The sequence below is a fragment of the Lissotriton vulgaris genome, unplaced genomic scaffold, assembly GCF_964263255.1.
Source record: "Lissotriton vulgaris unplaced genomic scaffold, aLisVul1.2 SCAFFOLD_2567, whole genome shotgun sequence".
Classification (NCBI taxonomy): Eukaryota; Metazoa; Chordata; class Amphibia; order Caudata; family Salamandridae; genus Lissotriton; species Lissotriton vulgaris.
Window position 1 is genome coordinate 274,512 of NW_028252083.1, and position 20,202 is coordinate 294,713.

General features: G+C 45.5%; 1 protein-coding gene and 1 pseudogene across 3 annotated transcripts in view; one reads left to right on the forward strand and one right to left on the reverse strand.

The window, feature by feature from the left end:
* LOC147662680 (NOP protein chaperone 1-like) overlaps positions 1–9,013 on the reverse strand; it is a 105,181-nt gene extending 96,168 nt beyond the window's left edge. The window contains exon 1 of one of the 2 annotated variants that reach the window (XM_086950983.1): positions 8,498–9,013. In XM_086950983.1, coding sequence (XP_086807109.1) covers positions 8,498–8,597 — 100 coding nt within the window. In that variant the 5' untranslated portion in view covers positions 8,598–9,013. The remainder of the gene's footprint in view (positions 1–8,497) is intronic. The other variant, XM_086950984.1, reaches the window with a different exon arrangement.
* Positions 9,014–9,112: 99 nt separating this feature from the next.
* The window catches only part of LOC147662681 (solute carrier family 41 member 2 pseudogene), a 47,256-nt pseudogene continuing 36,166 nt past the window's right edge, over positions 9,113–20,202 (forward strand). Inside the window, exon 1 of the transcript XR_015305511.1 lies at positions 9,113–9,239. The product of XR_015305511.1 is annotated as a solute carrier family 41 member 2 pseudogene (transcript). The remainder of the gene's footprint in view (positions 9,240–20,202) is intronic.

A 20,202-nucleotide genomic window follows, 5' to 3' on the forward strand; every position in this document is an offset into this window, starting at 1 on the left:
GGAGGGTGACGGAGCAAGGTTTCATACGTAAAAAGACTTGCTCGGATTCAATCCTCTCGAAACAAGTAATGTATTAATCAACATGTTTCGTTTAACTAATAATCGCACTACACAACATTCTAGTAACTAGGGGAAGCTTTCCCATGTGCTTTTATTAACAGTAACTCGAATGCATTAAAATGGCAGCCGAAAACGCAGGGAAACTTTCTGCACATGCGTCTGCCACACTCAAGTGGTGTGACGTATCTTCCGCTTTGGTGGGAATTCTTTGCAGCAGCGCAATAGTATTAAAGATGGCTGCTTAGACAAGCAAGCGTGCTCAAGCAAAAACAAAACTGCAAAAGTCCGAGGATGGCACCATGCTGCCGTTACATGTACAATACAGGTGGCAATAAAATTATATTCATAAAATTGACAAAGGAGGGAAGAGAATATGCAAGCAACTAAAAAAATAAAAAGCATTGTGTCTGAGGACTGAATCTCCCAATTCCTACCGCCACTGATGGGTCCACAGACGAATTAAAGGAAATGAGGGGGAGGGGCCGACAAATGAACAGCCCAGCAAGCAGGCGCTCTGAATCTCTCCCACATGCCTCCCATCCATTTACAATTAACGTGACCATGATAATTGGAAACAGATGGCACTGCTGCTCGCTCTCGCAAGCTGTAAGCGGATACAAAGGTGGGACATGCACCCACCTTTGCCAAATTGCCTGCTGTCTTTAGAGAGACGCAAGCAAAGCCCAATAGCGTGTGAGCACCACATGCACGAGCTTATAGAAAAGCTGTAGCGATGCCAAGATGCTCACTCCTAGAACAGCGCATGGGCTAGGCTCGACCTAAAAAAGGCATTACCCAGGCTCTTTACTTAACCAAGCCATTTACCAACAGCACGTGCAATGAAGGCTTGTTTTAAGAATTTACTCCTTAAATGTCAATTGGGTCAAGTGAAGAAAAAAAAAAAAAAAAAAAAAAAAAGAAGAAGAGGTTAGCACCACCTTAAATTGTGGTGCTACAGATAAACGGTTATAAATATTATAGCACCAGGGGCGTGGCTTGGATGGCGAGGAGGCAGCAGACCTGAGTCCGGAGCTCCCGACCCCCCGAGTCAAATAACGGCGAGCAAAAGGACAAAAACGCAAGAAGAAACTAAAAGAAACACATGTAGACGTACATGAACTGAAGAGGCACCAGCGGCACCCCTTTTTGAACCTGCAGAACACGCTGGACGGATGCACGAAGCCGAAGAAGCTGCCGAGGAGACGAGAACTTTGGAGCACAAGATGGCGGCAAGCTCCTAAGAGGAACCGCGCACCACCGCAAGCCCCCAAGTAAGAGCACCCGGGCATGCCGGCAAAATAAGGAACGCGCGATTCCCCATCCCCAGGCAAAACAACCCCTCGACCCTAACCCCCAGCTAACGGGGGTCAACACAAGCACAGTAGGAGGGGGGCGCCTGGACGGAGGCACGGAGGGAGGCCATCTTGGTGCAGTAGAAGGAGGGGGAGACGACCAACAGCCAGATAGAGGAAGCGCTAGAAAATATTTCAACCCCCCGACATCAGGCGCAGCACCAAACCCAGCAAGCCCTGCGAGCGCAAGGGGCACAGCACAACAACGGGAGCGGAGAGGAAGGGGACCGCACAAAAACGCTAGGCGGCCATATTGGTAAGGTCGGCGGAGCCGAACCTCAGATCCGAACAACGCCGAGCAGCGCTAATTTAAACTGCAAAGTAGCCAGCACCGGGGTGCCGACCGAACGCCTACCCCCAACCCCAGCGCAGAAAAAAAAAAAAAAACGACACAGTGCCGAGTAACGGGTAACGGAGGCGACTGGGGCGGCGGCGGCCATCTTAGTGGGGGCTGCAATAGCGGACGCCGACCACGCTACGCAGCCTACTCTCAACGTAGACTAAGACGCACAGAAGCAGTTACCTACCCAGCCGCCCACGGAGCATATCCCCCAAAGCGACATTAGTGCCGGAGCTGCAAGGGAAGACTCGACCAGCAACCGAGGCGGACATATTGGAGGTCTGAGGCAGGAAGTGGTTAGACATCGAGCAGCGCCTAGCAAACCAAAGGAGCTAGCGCAACCCAACTGCAAGGCAACAGGAGACGCAGAGCGAAAGGGGCCACGACCAGGAACAGCCGCTCGCCACTGGTTAAGGGGAGATGAAGCCAAGCCAGAGGAGAACATAACCCCACCAGTATATGCCAGTGTTAACACCAAGTAGGCCAGTGGCTCTGTGGGTCTAAGAAGGAAGCAGACGGATTGGCGGAAGAACGAGGTGCAAAGTAGCACTAACGGACCACGGGACAGCCCCACCACTGCCAGAAGGTGGTACACAGGCTCAAACCCAGAGTAACACCAAGAGCTCGATACAGCAAGGAATAAACAGAGCAAAACCCGGCGGAGGCCAGGACCAAGACTAGAGTGGTCAAGTGGCCACCCCGCTTCAGGGACTGCAACTTAACAACTGGGCCGATCCAAAGAAAGAAAGAGGACGAAGGGAAAAAAAAGACACCCGCAAAGCAACAACCAACGGAAGTAAGACCTCAAACACACCAGGTCAGGAGAGGTTTTGACGCAATGGCAGGGAAGGAAGGCAACCTAATCACAAATGTCCAAAAGAAGAACAAAAACGATCTGACAGCGTCACCCGTGAAAGATCGCGCAGACCTGGGCAGCGAAACAACCACTCTGGATACACTACTAAGGAACATAACGGAAGGCAACGACCTAGCGAAGGCAACAAAAAAAATAGTGGACAGTATACAAATGGAACTGATCGCAATAAGAGCGGAGCAAAGCAAAGCCAATGGCAGAATAGACGAAGCGGAAAAAAGAATTGGCTACCTAGAGGACCGCGCTAATATTACACACAAGGACCTAGGTCTTGTCATAAAAAGAACAGCCCTACAGAGATCGATGGCCGAGCAGGATGACAGAAGCCGCAAGGGGAACATAAGACTGCTGGGCGTACCGGAGGAGGAAAACGATACCCCGGGGGCGTGCGCCAGGATGCTGGAAGACATGATCCCACAACTAACAGGCCTCACTTTCGAAAGACCGCTCGAGCTCGTCAAAGCGTACCGCATCCCAGCAAAGAAACAATCGAACAGCAACACCCCAAGACCAATCATATGTAAACCACTACGTGAGAACCACACAGAGGCAATATTCGCAGTAGCCAGGAAAGGCAAACCAATGGCAATCAACGGGAAGAAAGTAACAATCACGCAGGACCTATCTAAGCTAACGGTGGAAGTGAGGAAGGGTTTCCTAGCCCAGCGGGACACCCTGCGGAAAAAAAATATCACCTTCTCCTTCGCAGGCCCGTCAAGACTGAGGATCACAGACAGACTCGGGAGCAAAACTTTCGACGACCCAAACGACCTACACAGGTACCTACAAGGACCAACCCCAGAAGAGATGGAACACCAAAGCCCAGGTGCGAAGAGGAGAGCCTCGACAGACAAGGCCGAAGAAGAGGGCATATGACAAGGGTGGAAGCGCGTGTTAAAATACAAAACTACTGCCAAGGGTACGCCCATAGGAAGAGACAAGGTCCGAAACCAGCTTATCAGCTCTAAATGCACAAGATAAGGGCGCAAGCGCACACCCAACAACCACTGACCTCGAACTTTAGACAACAAATCTACCTCGATAATGCGCACATTGACCAACGCTTCTACCTCATCGTCGCCAATGATAAGAGAGACAATGAAGACCAATGACGACCATATCCTTTTGCCATATCCTGCAGAGACATGGTCATACTTGGGGGGGAGGGAAGTGTGAGGAACCTCGCTGTCACACACCCGTTCTTCTACAGGCGGAGGGAGGGGGGAGGGAGGGGAGGGGGGAGGTCAGAAGGGGCGGGGGGGACAGGCGGGCATGAAGGCGAGCGAGATTACGAACATTTGTGCAACGCATAACTATTTTTTGTTTCTTTTCCATACTTTTTCCTACACCCATTCTTACACCCTTTCCCTACCCAGCGCACTCTTCCCCCGGGGGGGGGGAACCAGATACCTGGGAAGAACAAAGGCAGGCATCTCAAAATCCAGAAGGGAAGACGACAGAACGACCAGCGGCAACAACAAAACCCCGGTGAACCTATCCACAAACCTGAAGGTCATCTCCATGAACGTCAAGGGCCTAAACCATCCAATCAAACGCAGGAAAATACTAGAACACCTGGCAAAACTCAAGGGGGACATATACACGCTACAGGAGACCAAACTCTCAGAGGAAGAGGCTAAACTACTTAAGGCAAGATGGATAGGCGACATCCTATGCTCACCCGCTAAGGGAAAGAAGAGAGGCGTGATAACTATCCTGAGTAAGAGAGCTAACCTCACCATCCAAAAGACAAAAACGGACGAAGACGGTCGCCTGCTGATAGCAAGCGTCCAAAGAGGAACTGACCGACTACACGTGGCAAACATCTATGTACCAAACTCTGAAGACAAAGACTTCTGGCAAATGGTAGACGTCGAACTCGGCGATCTACCACAGGATGACCTGCTGATTGTAGCTGGCGGCCTGAACAAGACAATGGACCAAGCAACAGACAGACACCCAAGCAGGCCAAGCCACAACTCTCCAGGCAGCAACACCCTCAAAGACCTATGCATCAAGCATCATCTAGCAGACCCATGGAGGCTACAACACCCCACAGCGCGTGAATACACCTTTTATTCACACCCGCACAACTCCTATAGCAGGATCGACTATATATTGATGTCCAACAACCACACGCACTTAATTGAGAACACGGAGATAGCCCCAATAACCGTCTCCGATCATGCGCACATATCCCTCACCCTGAACGGCAAACATAACGAGAGCGTGACGAGAAGGTGGAGACTCAATGACGACATCCTACAGAACAGAGACAATGTAAAAGAAATAGAGGAGGCACTAAAGAACTACCTGGAAGACAACGACAACGGCGAAGTGGGGAAAGACACCATCTGGGAGGCACTCAAAGCAACACTAAGAGGCAAACTGATAAACATCAAATCAAGAATGAACAGAAGCAGGAACAAAAAGATCTCAGAGATAGAAGAGGAAATAGCAGCACTGGAGAGAGGCCACCGAGCAAACATAACAGACAAGAACACACTCACCACGCTCACAAAAAAAAAGTACGAACTGAACAGAATCCTAAGCGAACGAGCAGGTTCGTGGCTAACAAAATTCAAGTCAGTGAATCTATGCAGGGCAAACAAAGCAGGGAAACAGCTTGCGTCCTACCTCAAAGGGAAGCAAAGGCAACACACGATAGCAGCAATAACAGACAAAAACAACAAATCGCAGACAACAAACAAAGGCATACTGGAGGTCTTCAGAGAGTTCAATCAGGATCTGTACTCCGAGGATAAAAACCTGAGCAAAGACGGAGGCTGGTCCCTCCTCAAAGATGTCAACCTGCCGAAACTCAAGGAGGAAGAGAAGGCACCCTTAGAGGCGGACATAACGGTAGAAGAAATCGAAACTGCAATCAACCAGCTAAAAAGGAACAAAGCCCCAGGACCAGACGGATACTCCACCGGGTTCTACAAGACCTTCTGCCCCCAAATCAAGAAAATACTATCGGAAACCTACACCGCCTGCATACAAAAAGGTGAGATGACAAACACCATGCGGGAGGCCAACATCACTATAATACCCAAGGAAGGCAAAGACCCCCAATTCCCGAAAAACTACAGACCTATTTCACTCATAAACGTGGACTGCAAAATCTATGCAAAGGTGCTTGCAAACAGACTGAATAGAATCCTACCGGACATCATACACAACTCACAAGTGGGATACATCAAACACAGGCTGTCGCAAGACAACACAAGGCTGCTATGTCACCTAATCAACCACACAACACAGAGCAATGAACAGGCGGTCATGATAGCACTGGATGCGGAGAAGGCCTTTGACAGAGTCTCGTGGCCCTTCCTAAGGAACTGCATGACAAAGTTCGGGTTAGGGGAAAAATACATAGCAATGACAATGGCCCTATACAACAAACCAAGAGCTAAAATAGTGGTGAATGGAAGCGCATCTGAGTCACTCCTACTAGGAAGAGGAACTAGGCAAGGATGCCCACTGTCGCCAGGCCTCTTCCTACTGGCACTTGAACCACTACTTGCAAAAATAAGAGACAATGAGGGGATAACGGGTGTTAAGATCGGGGGTAAAACAGTGAAACTCGCAGTATACGCAGATGACATCCTCATCGCGACCACAACCCCATCAACGTCAATCACAGCGCTAATGGAGACAATAGGAGAATACGCAGAAGCATCCGGATACAAACTTAACAAGGACAAGTCGGAATGCAAACCAATGAACATCCACACCACAAAATCGGTACTAGGTGACTCTGGCCTAGCCTGGCAAACCAACCCACTCAAGTACCTAGGCCTACAGTTTGGAAGAGACCTCACGGCCACAATACAGCACAACGAGGACTCACTGCTAAAAAAAGTCAAAGATAGACTAGAGCTGTGGTCGCCCAAATACATCAGCTGGTGGGGAAGGATTGAGACGATAAAAATGATGATAACACCCGCAATAAACTACACGCTAAACATGCTACCGCTCCCAATGACAGAAAACTTCCACACAAAACTGGACAGCATGATGAACATCTTCCTATGGAGAAACAAAAAACCACGAATCGGCCTACCCAAACTGAGGCTAGCGAAAGAACTAGGAGGACTCAACCTGGCAAACTTCAAAACATACCAAACAGCCTGCCTGGCCAAACAAGGATTCGCATGGATCGATGAAACGCAACAGTACAAGCCAGTCTGGCTAGAACTGGAGAGAGAGCTCCTGGAAGGCCTGCACCCAACAGCGATATTGACTGCAAACAAACACCCACTATGGTCGAACACGATACTCAAGCACACCAGAGAAGCGCTGATGAGAGTGGACAGGCGAATGACACAGAAGCTGAGAGGCACAACATGGGAATCCATCTGGCTCAACACAAAAATATCATATCAAGGGGCAATAATGAACTATGACACATGGATCAAAAAGGGAATCAGCCTCCCCAGACAAATGGAAACTAAGGGGAAGCAGCTGACCTTCTCAAACTTACAACAACTATACAACCTCCCCAACAAAGAGCTATACACGTTTCTGAAGATAAGAACTGCCATAACTAGAGCAAACCTAACCCGAGAGGAACCGGGCATCGTCAGGTACGTGCAAATGCTAAACTCGGCAGGCCACCAGACAGCGAAGTCTACAAACTAATCGCCCCATCCACCATGTCACTAAACAAGAAGACAACAAACTCATGGGCAACACTTCTAGGCAGACAGCTAAACGAAAAGGAACAGGCGCAAATGTGGTGTTCGGCTACAAAAAACAAAATCACCCCACAACTGGCACAAACAAAATACTGGCTACTCCACAGAGCCTACTGGACCCCATCCAGGCTCCACAAAAGTGGCATAGCAGAATCAGGCGACTGCTGGAACTGCCAGAAGGAAGAGGGTACACTCGAACACCTCATCTTTGGATGCGTCAGAGTCAAGAAGTTCTGGGCCCAGATAAACACATTCATAAACGACATGCTCAAAACAGACTTAATTATCAACTATGTGACCTTGGCAACAGGGCATGTAACGACGAACCTGAACAATAGGGAAGAAAGTGATCTACTAGACCTGCTTCTCACAGCGGCCCTAAAGATAATCCTAACGAACTGGAAGAACACGGCGAAAGCAAACTTCAAGACATGGATCAACTGGGTCACCTTCCTAAGAGGAGCAGACAACATTACAGGCAACTTCTCGAAAGAACACACTCCCAAAGAGCTCATGTGGGAACCTCTCGATGAACACTTAAAGAAGCCACAGTAGCCCTCCCAATCTCTCAAACACCCCCCCCCCCTCTCTTCTTTTTTTTCTTCTTTCTTTTCTCCTTTCTTTTCTCTTCTGCAACAGGCCAAGGAAAAGAGACAACAAATGCACTGTGTAACAACTGCCAATGTATATGCCACTTTTATTTTTCAATAAAATCTTTAAATAAAAAAAAATATATATATTATAGCACCACTGGAAATTGGAAACAACTAATATTGATCTTCGCCTCGGGAGGAGAGTCTTAAACCCCTGAAAAGTAGAAGCCACGTGTCTACCTGCCAGGCAGCGCTCTTAATCCCATACATAAATAGGCCAATGTGCGTAGTACAAATACATGGTATATCCCGCAGCCCCGGAGGGTGGCGAAGATGAGAGCTGCATACAGTTATGCGATTTCACAGGGAAGGTTCGCTACATAGGACTTCCATTTGGAGCTCTGCTGTGTGGGTTATAGAGGCTCAGATAGTCATATCACCATGTTCCTTCATTTATAACATTTCAGTTGTCGATGAGCCTTCTCTGGACCCCAAAAATTGCAGTTTACCTACTTTTGGGATATGTGGGGCAGCTTGAACTCTCGGCCTGGTGTCTCTATTATTCTCCTCTAACTTACCTCCTGCGCCAACACACAGTAGCTCCTTGGACGTCCGGCAGACAGCAGTAGCGCCCTGGTCCGGACGAGACATGACCTCGTTACAACCGACTTCTTGCATTTTGACCAACACTGAATGATCACGGTGGGGAGGTCCAGCAGCCAGGTTGATCAAGTGGTCCACAACGTGCAGGAGAGGACTGCTGGGGGCGGCTAAGAGGAAAACAGAGCGGCCATCTTGCACTGTCTCGGGCTGCCTGTATACTGTGCGGCAACCCTTCCGAATACGGCGGAAGGCACACACGTTGAAGGCCAAATCCTCGGCAAAAGGCAACAGCAACGCAAACGTGTCGTATGGAGGTTCAAAGGTCTTCGGCGGTACTCGGTGGATTTTGGCACACCAGATAAGTCATGTGATTAACTACAAAAAAAAATGTCTCTAAAGCAAAGTCATTCCGGCCTTCAACTAAGACCAAAGCCCTGGCGAGGAATGTCCAGTCTGCTGCAGTTCGGTATTCCATTTAGCGCCCTTATTACAAATTTCGAATCTCTTCCGGGACAGAATAAAGCTTCTTTTCCGGGGCGGGGGTATCGTACTAATAGTCGCGAGATGTGTTGTAAAGTAACCGCCCATATGTTCCTAGTGCCGCCCCTTGCCTGTCAATTAGTGCTGTCCGCTTTACATATTGCGTCTCCTTAGTATTTGTGAAGCAGCGTAGAATGTAGCTGTGGCAGTCGGAGTTTACAGATCCGGTGGCGGGAGGTAAGTCACAATTCCGAGAACCTGAAGCTTGCTTTGCAGGGCTACCTACTGTTTATCTGCCAGGTGGTCTTTCACTCGGACTAGTAGCAATTTGCTACGTTGCCCATCTGCACTACTAGGTGTTTGGCATGTTGCCCCTCTGCCACACGAAGCCCAGGTAGACTTTCGTTATGCCAGGCGAATCCTTTGCTAAGCCTTTCCCTTCGTCAAACTAACCATCCGGTCCACGTAGTCTTTTTTTATTAGTCTAAGCCTCTACATGGCTGTATCTCTGTCAAGCTAACTTTTTTCGGGCTCTTTCCTCCATGACTACCCCCGTTTCACGATGTCTGTCGTCCATACTTATCATTTGCTGCCCTTCCATCTCACCACCAACCTGTCATTCTGCAACTACTGTTATTGTTGTGACAACCAACTGGGGTTTGTATTGGGTGGGCATATTTGGTTCGTAGCCCCGTTTGCCAAAGGCATCATCAGTGATGGAAAAAAGCTGTTGGAATTACTTGTTTAATTTTAGAATAGAAAATTGTTAATTTAGCTTTTGGTCAGTTAGTGCTGAGTGCTAGACAAACTGACACAGCAAGGTGGATAACGCGTGTTCTAGAAATAGGAGTTATTTATCTGCAATTATAATTAAACATTTCTAACGGTAATGATCTAATACTCTAGGCTTGAAGGTAGTGTTTGGCAATCTAGACTCATTGCAGTGTTTTTAATTTTAGACTTATTTGAATGTTAGTGAGCTATTATAGAACCCTGCCTCACAGTGTTATGTTTTTTAGTTCGAGCCTAGCAGCGCACAAGTGATGCTCTGCGAGGCTTGGTGTATTCAGTACATGGGCTTCAAGCCGCCCCATCGCTTGTCATTGGTTGTTTAGGGTGCCTTTCTAAATTCCTAACTTTTAAATGGTAAACCGTGTCCATTTGTCCCTCCTTTTGGTCTGTTGTCCCCTCCCAAAGCGACTGGTCCTGTTAAAAGGCTCATTTTGCTTCTGTCCATTTCAGCTAGTGTCGCGCACAATTTATTCCGATTGCATGCCTAGTGTTTTGGAAGTTTCCCAAATGCGAACAGCTGACCAGTGTTACTGCTTTCCCCTCCCACTCATCGTTTCTCTGTGTGTTTTCCCCTTCACACCTTGGGTTTCACTTGTGAACTAAAGAGTCTGGGCCACTGAAGTTCGGGTTGAGCAGTGACAAAGTTAAAATGTTAGAAATTTGACTTTATTCGCTAGCTCCCTTTCACCCAATCTTTCGTTTTTAGCATTAATTATGTTTCATTCGCTCAGAGCTCTGTTTCTGTAAACAGGACTGTATATCTTGTTCTTTATCAGGTCACAAATGTGGCAGCTGTGTCTCTGTTCCCAGTGGTAATTCCCCTTTCTTAGGCCTCTAGGCAGTGCTGCAACTGCGTCTCTGTTCCCAGTGGTGATTCCTCATTCTTAGTTCTCTAGCTAGTGCTGCTAGCTGCATCTCTGGTTCCAGTGGTAATTCCTCATTCTTAGTCCTCAACGCAGTGCTGCAGCTGCATCTCTGTTCCCAGTGGTAATTCCTAATTCTTAGTCCTCTATTCAGTGGTGCTAGCTGCTACTCTGGTCCCAGTAGTAATGCTTCATTCTTAGTCCTCTAGGCAGTGCTGAAGCTGAGTCTTTGTTGCCAGCGGTAATTTCTCATTCCTCTAGCTAGTTCTGCTAGCTGCTTCTCTGGTCCAAGTGGTAATTCCTCATTCTTAGCCTTCTAGGCAGTGTAACAGCTGCTTCTCTGGTCCCAGTAGTAATGCTTTATTCTTAGTCCTCTAGGCAGTGCTGAAGCTGAGTCTTTGTTGCCAGCGGTAATTTCTCATTCTTAGTCCTCTAGCTAGTTCTGCTAGCTGCTTCTCTGGTCCAAGTGGTAATTCCTCATTCTTAGCCTTCTAGGCAGTGTAACAGCTGCTTCTCTGGTCTCATTAGTAATTACTCATTCTAACTAAGTCGTCTACACAGTGCTGCTAACTCTTAACCTGGTCCTGCTGGTAATTCCTCATTCTAAGTCCTCTAGGAAGCACTGCAGCTGTTTCTCTGGTCACAGTCGTAATTCCTTGTTCTAGGTCCTCTAGACAGTGCAGCTAGCTTCTACTCTGGTCCCATCGGTAATTCCTCCTTCAAAGTCTTCAAGAGAGCGCTGCTAGCTGCTACTCTGGTCCTTTCGGAAATTCCCGCATTTGAATTCCTCCAGGCAGTGCTGCAGCTTTGTCTCTGTTCCCAGTGGTAATTCCTCATTCCCAGATCTGTAGGCAGTGCTGCTAGCTGCTTCTCTGGTCCCGGTGGCAATTCCTCATTTTAAATCCTCTAGGCAGTGCTGCAGCTGTCTCTGATCACAGTAGTAATTTCCCATTCTTAGTCCTCTAGGCAGTGCTGGTAGCTGCTTCTCAGGTCCTTTTGGAAATTCCCGCATTTTAATTCCTCTAGGCCGTGCTGCAGCTCTGTTTCTGTTCACAGCTTTAATTCCTCATTGTCAGTCCTCTAGGCAGTGCTGTTAGCTGCTTCCCTGGTCCCGTTGGTAATTCCTTGTTCTAAATCCTCTAGGCAGTGCTGCAGCTGAGTCTCTGGTCACAGTGGAAATTTCTCATTCTTAATCCTCTAGGCAGTGCTGGTAGCTGCTTCTCAGGTCCCATCGCCAATTCCTCGTTCTAAGTCCTTCTCACACTGCCGCTACTTGCTTCTCTGGTCCCATTGGTAATTTTTCATTCTAATTCCTCTAGACAGTGCTGCAGCTGCTTCTCTGGTCCCAGTAGTAATTCCTCCTTCTAAGTCCTCTAGGCTGTGCTGCAGCTGTGTCTCTGTTCATACATCCATTACACTCCAAACCATTGCACATAGATAAGACATTGTCATTTAAAACGCCAGTAGCTCTAACTCAGACCTATTGCATCGTAAATGCTTGTTTGAAAATGGGCACAACAGTGGCTGAACGCCACAACTTGAGCAGGCCAGTCTTGCTCGCTAAATTGGCAAACTTTTTTAAAATTGGTGTCCACAAATCCACCTCCAGCTTATCTAAATCCATGGGCACCCCGTCAGGCACCACAGCTTTGTGCATGGGACTTTAGCAAATGGCTTCTACTATTTCATCTCTGAAAATTTGATACCCAGTGGAAACGTGGGTATACATGTGTCTAACTCCCCACTAGCTAAATCAGACATGTGATAAGCTTGTTTAAAGTGGCTCACCCAAATAGCTGCACTCATATTGGCACAAATAGGATTGAATCAGTTTTAAGCAGCTTTTATTTGTTAATGGTGTGTTAAAACAAACCGGTGTTTCTGGTTCTGCAGGAAGTGATCAGTGTGGACCAAACGTCCTCCGTAAGTTCCGCCTTCCATTTACTAATAACTAGTCTGTCAAATCATCGAGAAGAGGCTACAGCCACAGAGTCACTCGGGGTTGACCAAAGAGCACTATGCAGGCGATGATTAGCCTCCCTGCATGGCTAATCAAACCAGGAATAAGCAACTGGCTTTGTAGTTGCAAATAAGTTATTTTTTTCTGATGTTCCCTAGATCAACAAAGGAATCCACACTACTCGTGGAGTCATAAGTCTGTCTCAGGCAATCTTAGAGCATACCCGTGGTCTGCACAAAGCCTGCTCTGTCCATCATTCAAATTAGCAGATTTCCACATTAACTTGAGGCCATCACTGCTTGGAAGAATATTCGTACCCCCCCACAGCGATGGCCCGAAAGCAAAACTTTGGGCAAGGCAATGTGATGGAAAGGGCATTATGGCCTCTGTAGGTGCTAGAAGTGACCGCAACGTCCCCAATAGTTTCCAGGTGGTTGCTACTAACAAAGATGTAGTCAATAATCGAACTACCAGCCCCTCCAGTTAAAGCAGGTGATGAAAAACAATGTGAGCAGCCCATTCGAACAAATGACATAAGTCATGTTTAAACAAATGTGGGGATAACATCAATTCTCTACAGTCCCTGGGACAGGCCAAGACTCCAGTAGAGGAAGGATTGATATTTTGTAACTCGCAGTCAGCAGGGATGTGCACCTCAGAACCTAATTTTGCATTAAAGTCCCCAGCAAGTACAATATTCAAACCATGATGAGAGTGGCTCAGTTCCAGATCACCAATAAAATAAAAGAGAAGCAAAATTAGGATCATCCTTATTGTAAGCAGGGACACGCAGACAGGGTTGCTTGTTTAATCTTCTTCTTTATTTAGATGAGTAGCAAGTAGTACAGCGACATGAGCGCAGGAGCCTCCTCCGCCTTCCCCTCCAGTAACTGACTCCCACTGCATTCTACAAACAACCTTCCACGCACTCTACACTCGCACGCCATACACGCTCTACACTCGCACGCCATACACGCGCCACACACATACACGCGCCACACACACGAGACACACACGCACGATACATACACGAATACCACACACCCTCCTCCTCAAAGAACTTAAGAACCATCGGAAGAATCACCCTAACTTAAAATCCAAAAACCTAGCTGGCATCTTCCTTACTCTATCGCCACGGCGAAGACATTCACCACTAATATCAACATTTGAACGAGATGATCCAACACCATCAACATCTATAACATCTCTAGTACCAGATGGACCAACGTCATCAACATCTCTAATACCGTTACCAGTTCCACAACTAGGCTCACACGTACCTGCATTGCCAGTCGACCTCAACCCCAAATCCTTAACCAAACCAAAATCATCGCCTAACAAGTAACCACTACAAGACCCACCATCAGAATGTACACCAACCACACCCCTCCTCTCATTACAAAAGCTCAATTGGCGAAAATTCCACCTTTTGCCATCTTCCAATTCAACAGCACTACCAAAAACCCTCATTACCTTTAAAGGTTTGGACCATACACTTTCACCTTTCAATACCTTCCTAGGATTCTTCACCCTAACCATCTGACCTATCTTAACTAGTGGCCAGTTACATCTGTTACCGTGATACTGCTGATTGCGGTCTTGATACCTTTTGACTTCAGATCTGACTTCTTCATCAATGTCCTTAGTGTTACATTGCATTTTATCATTTCTCTTCCTTAACCACCAGGGAACCAACCCCGTAAATGGCTTCCTGCCTCTCAAAATTTCGAAAGGTGTCTTCCCAGTAGCTGAGTGGGGAGTTACACGATAGGCAGTCAACCTCTCTTGCAAAGCCTTCCTCCAGGGTAACCCTGCACTTAATGCTAATTCAATCACTTCCTTGACCACCCTGTTGAAGCGCTCAACCTGGCCATTACCTTCTGGGTGGTATAATGATGATTTAATGTGCTTAATGCCCATTACCAATAAAAACTCTTCCATTTTTTGTGAAACAAATTGGGGACCATTATCCGAAACCAATATTTCAGGTACACCCTCTCTTGAAAATACATCCTCTAAAAACTCAATGACAACGTCCGTAGTCATTCCATTCACCATTCTTACCTCGGGCCATTTCGAATAATAATCCACTAATACAATGGCATAGCAATCTATAGAAGACAAAGCTGAAAATGGCCCCATAAAGTCGATAGCTACTTTCTGCCACGGGTATTCAGGTAGCTCCACCATGGTCAATGGCACACTCAACGGCTTAGCTACTTTATCACTGCTGTTACATATTTTACAATCCCTTACTAATCGGTCCACCATGGAGTCCACACCTGGCCACCAGAACCACTCCTTAACTCTTCTCTTAGAACTGGACATACCACCATGACCTAAATGGCTTTTCTCAACAATGTCTTTCCTTAAACCAACTGGAGGCACAATCCTGTCACCTCTTAAGATGATATCATTGACAATACACAACTCATCCTTAATCTTAGAAAAGGCAATAGATTCACCACGTAAATAAGACTCTCTTGGCCATCCTTCAACTATGAACCGTTTAATTTCTTTTAGGACCACATCCTTCTCCATCTCACTCACCCAAGATGCTTCAGAAATACTGCTAACAACATTCTGAGCGTCTATAAGAAATACATCCTTAGCAGTAAATGCCACTTCACAGTCAGTATTGGTCTTCGCATCAGACAAATCTGCATTGGGTAATCTGGATAGGCCATCAGCAACAACATTGTCTTTACCAGGAATGTATTCAATGTCAAAACTAAACATTTGCAGCTTTGAAGCTAAACGAGCTAATCTTGGAGTTAAGTTCTTCCCACCCTCAGGTCTCAAAATGTTCACTAATGGTTTGTGGTCAGTACAGATTTTAAACTTCCTTCCCCATATATACATTCGAAATCTTTCAGCTGCCCATGAAGCAGCCAACAGTTCTTTTTCTATAACGGAATAGTTCTGTTCCGCTTTGGTCAAGGTACGTGAAGCATACGCTACTACCCACTTTTCAGACTTGACACGTTGGGAAAACACAGCACGAATACCATACCCAGACGCATCCACAGATAGAACACATTCAGCCGTTGGTAAAAAAGGTTTCAAACAAGGCGTAGTAACTATTTCCTTCTTCACTTTCTCAAAACAAGTTCTCTGTTGATCACCCCATGCAAATGTTACACCTCTCTTTAGTAAAGATCTTAGAGGTTCAACTTTCGAAGCATAGTTCTCAATAAAACGCGAATAAAATTCTGTCAGTCCAAGAAATGACATTAACTGTTCTTTGCTTGTAGGGTCTGGAACAGCCAAAATAGCATCCACATGACTAATTTTGGGCCGAATACCATCCTTAGATATGACGTGACCTAAGTATTCTACCTCAGATTTCCCAAATACACATTTCTCATTTTTAATAGTTAGTCCACTTTTCCTTAATGCTTCCAGAACTGCGAGCAAACTTTTATCATGACATTCTTTGTTCTTCCCATATATTAAAATGTCATCTTGAAATACTTTAGCGTTTCCAATACCCTGTAAAACCCTGCACATTTCCCTTTGGAACACTGCAGATGCACTGGCGAGACCAAAAGGCATACGTTTATACCTAAACATTCCTTCTGTGGTGATAAAAGCAGTGCAGTGTTTAGAATCGTCCTCTAACATGATTTGATGGTATGCACTAGTTAAGTCTATCTTGGAAAACCAAGAAGAACCACCGACAGATGATGTCAACTCTTGCAAATTTGGAAGAGGAAATGTATCAACCCAGATAGCCTCATTTAAACATCTTAGGTCTACGCACAGGCGCAAATCGCCATTGGATTTAAGCGAAATAACCACTGGCGAAACCCAATCAGAACTTTCAACTGGTTCAACAATACCATCACTACACAGTTTTTTAAGTATTTCACCCAATTTTTCTCTATAACTAATTGGAACATTTCTAAGTTTTTGCCGAATGGGGCATGCACCTTCCCTTAATATTATTCTGTGCTTGAATCCAACCATTTTACCAATTCCACTTGAGAATACATCAGGAAATTTCTCTTGGAGATTTGAGTAAGCATCCTTTTCAACACACTCATCCTGAATAGAGTAAACCGGGCATTCCAGTCTAGGGTCAATTTTCATACCCAAATCATAAATGTGTGGCCACCCCAAAATAGTCGCACCTTTATTGGCCACGTAAATTTTTCCCTGACAAGAGTTGCACCCAAAACTTATTTGGGCTATTATAAAACCTTCTAAAGCTATTCTGTGTCCGGTGTAACTCCCAGGATGTATATCAGGGCCCAATAATGGCCTGCTGGGCCACAGAGATTTGAATAAATCCATACCCATAATGGTATACCAGGCACAAGAGTCAGCCATGACCTTTACTTCTAACCCATCAATAATAACAAGGCATGATGGTAACTTTTTAACCCTACTCGCCCCTTTAGCCACTTCATCGTGGATACTGCATATGTCACCCACTACATGGAAAACATCATCTTGATCTTCGCCTTGGACGCAATTAATGTCATCCTGCTCATCATCTTGCAAATAATTAACTTTAGCTTTAAAATTTCGACATACTCTGGTAAAATGTCCTTTTTTTTTTTTACAGTTGGTACAAATTTTATCAAGGGCAGGACACCACTTATAATTTGCTAAATGAGTAGAAGACCCACATCTAAAACATGCAAACTTTTTCGGGTCATTATTTCTTTCAAAACTCTTTTCATTGCCTTTCTTACTGGAATAAGATGAATAATTAGTCATCTTATTATCACTCTTGAATTTGGACTTGTCACCCTTATTTACAACATTAATAGAACTAGAATCGGAATCATTCTTTTCATTCTTGACTTCACGAATGCATTGATCGGAAATTTCTACACCCCTAGCTACTTCAATAGCATTTTTTTAAAGAAGTACTTCCAGATGACCATAGTTTCTCTTGAATTTTCTTCGATTTGGTCTTCATAAGAATCTGATCACGCAAGACTTGGTCATACGTCATGCTTTCAAATTCACATGTGACAGCTAAACCTCTTAGTGCTGATACATATTGATCAATAGATTCATCACTTTTTTGAGCTCTTGAATAAAACGTAAACCTTTCCATCACTACATTGATTTTTCTCCCAAATCTTTCTTGCATTTGTTTAACAGCACATTGGTAAACGCCCATGTCACCAGCATTCTCAATTTTAGGAAGATTTTTGAACTCCCTTAATCCTACAGCACCTAATCTATGTTTAAGTAATGACACTTTTCTTTCTTGTGAAGATTCTTCTTCAGCTAAAACTTCAACGTAAGCTTCAAACATATCTAGCCATAGGTCCCATGCAATAGGAGGTTCACCAGATTCTGCTAAAAAGAATGGCGGTGGATGAATTGAAGACATTTCAATAAAAGTACAAGTTACACCATACAGAAGAAAAGAAAAAAAAAATTTCTTTGTAAATACTTGCGCAAAAAGTTCACCAGAGTTCAAAATGGTATGGTAATACCTAACTTCTTTATAATTATGTTGCCCAAACAGTTGCAAATGCTTGCGCAAACAGTTCACCAGAGTTCAAAATGGTATAGTAATACTTAACTTCTTTATAATTATGTTGCCCAAACAGTTCACCAAAGTTTAAATAAAATTAAAAATGGTAATTCACAGTTATTTGTATTAAAACGGTATCCGGCGTTGAAATCAGCATCCGGCAATTGGTATTTGTCGAAAATCCTTTGTAGACGCGTTATTTCCTTAACGCGTTGTGTAATTGACGCGTTGCTCCGTTAGCACGTTGCTAGGATACAGTAGACAACAAAAATCGCCGCTGTGCGTGAAGAAGATGTCACGTGAAAACGCTCAGCGTAGTGACGATATGATGGAGTCACGTGGTGACGCTCAGCGTAGTGACGACAGTCTGGGGTTCCACGCTTAAGGAATAACAGCTTGCGCGCGCCGATGCTGGTTAGGAAGTCAACTTGAAAAATGCACTAAGTCGAATAGTGTATTTGGAGGTAAAAAAAAAAATATTAACGTACCAATTAGCCGAGAAGATCGCCGCTCGCTGTATTAGTTACCGTTCTGAGGTTAGTTGAGCATCATTTCATGAATAATGTAAAGTTGGGAGAATCCCCCCAAAAAATTAGTGCTAAATGTCGCTGTCGCTGTAGATCCCGCTCGTCGCCATGTATTGTAAGCAGGGACACGCAGACAGGGTTGCTTGTTTAATCTTCTTCTTTATTTAGATGAGTAGCAAGTAGTACAGCGACATGAGCGCAGGAGCCTCCTCCGCCTTCCCCTCCAGTAACTGACTCCCACTGCATTCTACAAACAACCTTCCACGCACTCTACACTCGCACGCCATACACGCTCTACACTCGCACGCCATACACGCGCCACACACATACACGCGCCACACACACGAGACACACACGCACGATACATACACGAATACCACACACCCTCCTCCTCAAAGAACTTAAGAACCATCGGAAGAATCACCCTAACTTAAAATCCAAAAACCTAGCTGGCATCTTCCTTACTCTATCGCCACGGCGAAGACATTCACCACTAATATCAACATTTGAACGAGATGATCCAACACCATCAACATCTATAACATCTCTAGTACCAGATGGACCAACGTCATCAACATCTCTAATACCGTTACCAGTTCCACAACTAGGCTCACACGTACCTGCATTGCCAGTCGACCTCAACCCCAAATCCTTAACCAAACCAAAATCATCGCCTAACAAGTAACCACTACAAGACCCACCATCAGAATGTACACCAACCACACCCCTCCTCTCATTACAAAAGCTCAATTGGCGAAAATTCCACCTTTTGCCATCTTCCAATTCAACAGCACTACCAAAAACCCTCATTACCTTTAAAGGTTTGGACCATACACTTTCACCTTTCAATACCTTCCTAGGATTCTTCACCCTAACCATCTGACCTATCTTAACTAGTGGCCAGTTACATCTGTTACCGTGATACTGCTGATTGCGGTCTTGATACCTTTTGACTTCAGATCTGACTTCTTCATCAATGTCCTTAGTGTTACATTGCATTTTATCATTTCTCTTCCTTAACCACCAGGGAACCAACCCCGTAAATGGCTTCCTGCCTCTCAAAATTTCGAAAGGTGTCTTCCCAGTAGCTGAGTGGGGAGTTACACGATAGGCAGTCAACCTCTCTTGCAAAGCCTTCCTCCAGGGTAACCCTGCACTTAATGCTAATTCAATCACTTCCTTGACCACCCTGTTGAAGCGCTCAACCTGGCCATTACCTTCTGGGTGGTATAATGATGATTTAATGTGCTTAATGCCCATTACCAATAAAAACTCTTCCATTTTTTGTGAAACAAATTGGGGACCATTATCCGAAACCAATATTTCAGGTACACCCTCTCTTGAAAATACATCCTCTAAAAACTCAATGACAACGTCCGTAGTCATTCCATTCACCATTCTTACCTCGGGCCATTTCGAATAATAATCCACTAATACAATGGCATAGCAATCTATAGAAGACAAAGCTGAAAATGGCCCCATAAAGTCGATAGCTACTTTCTGCCACGGGTATTCAGGTAGCTCCACCATGGTCAATGGCACACTCAACGGCTTAGCT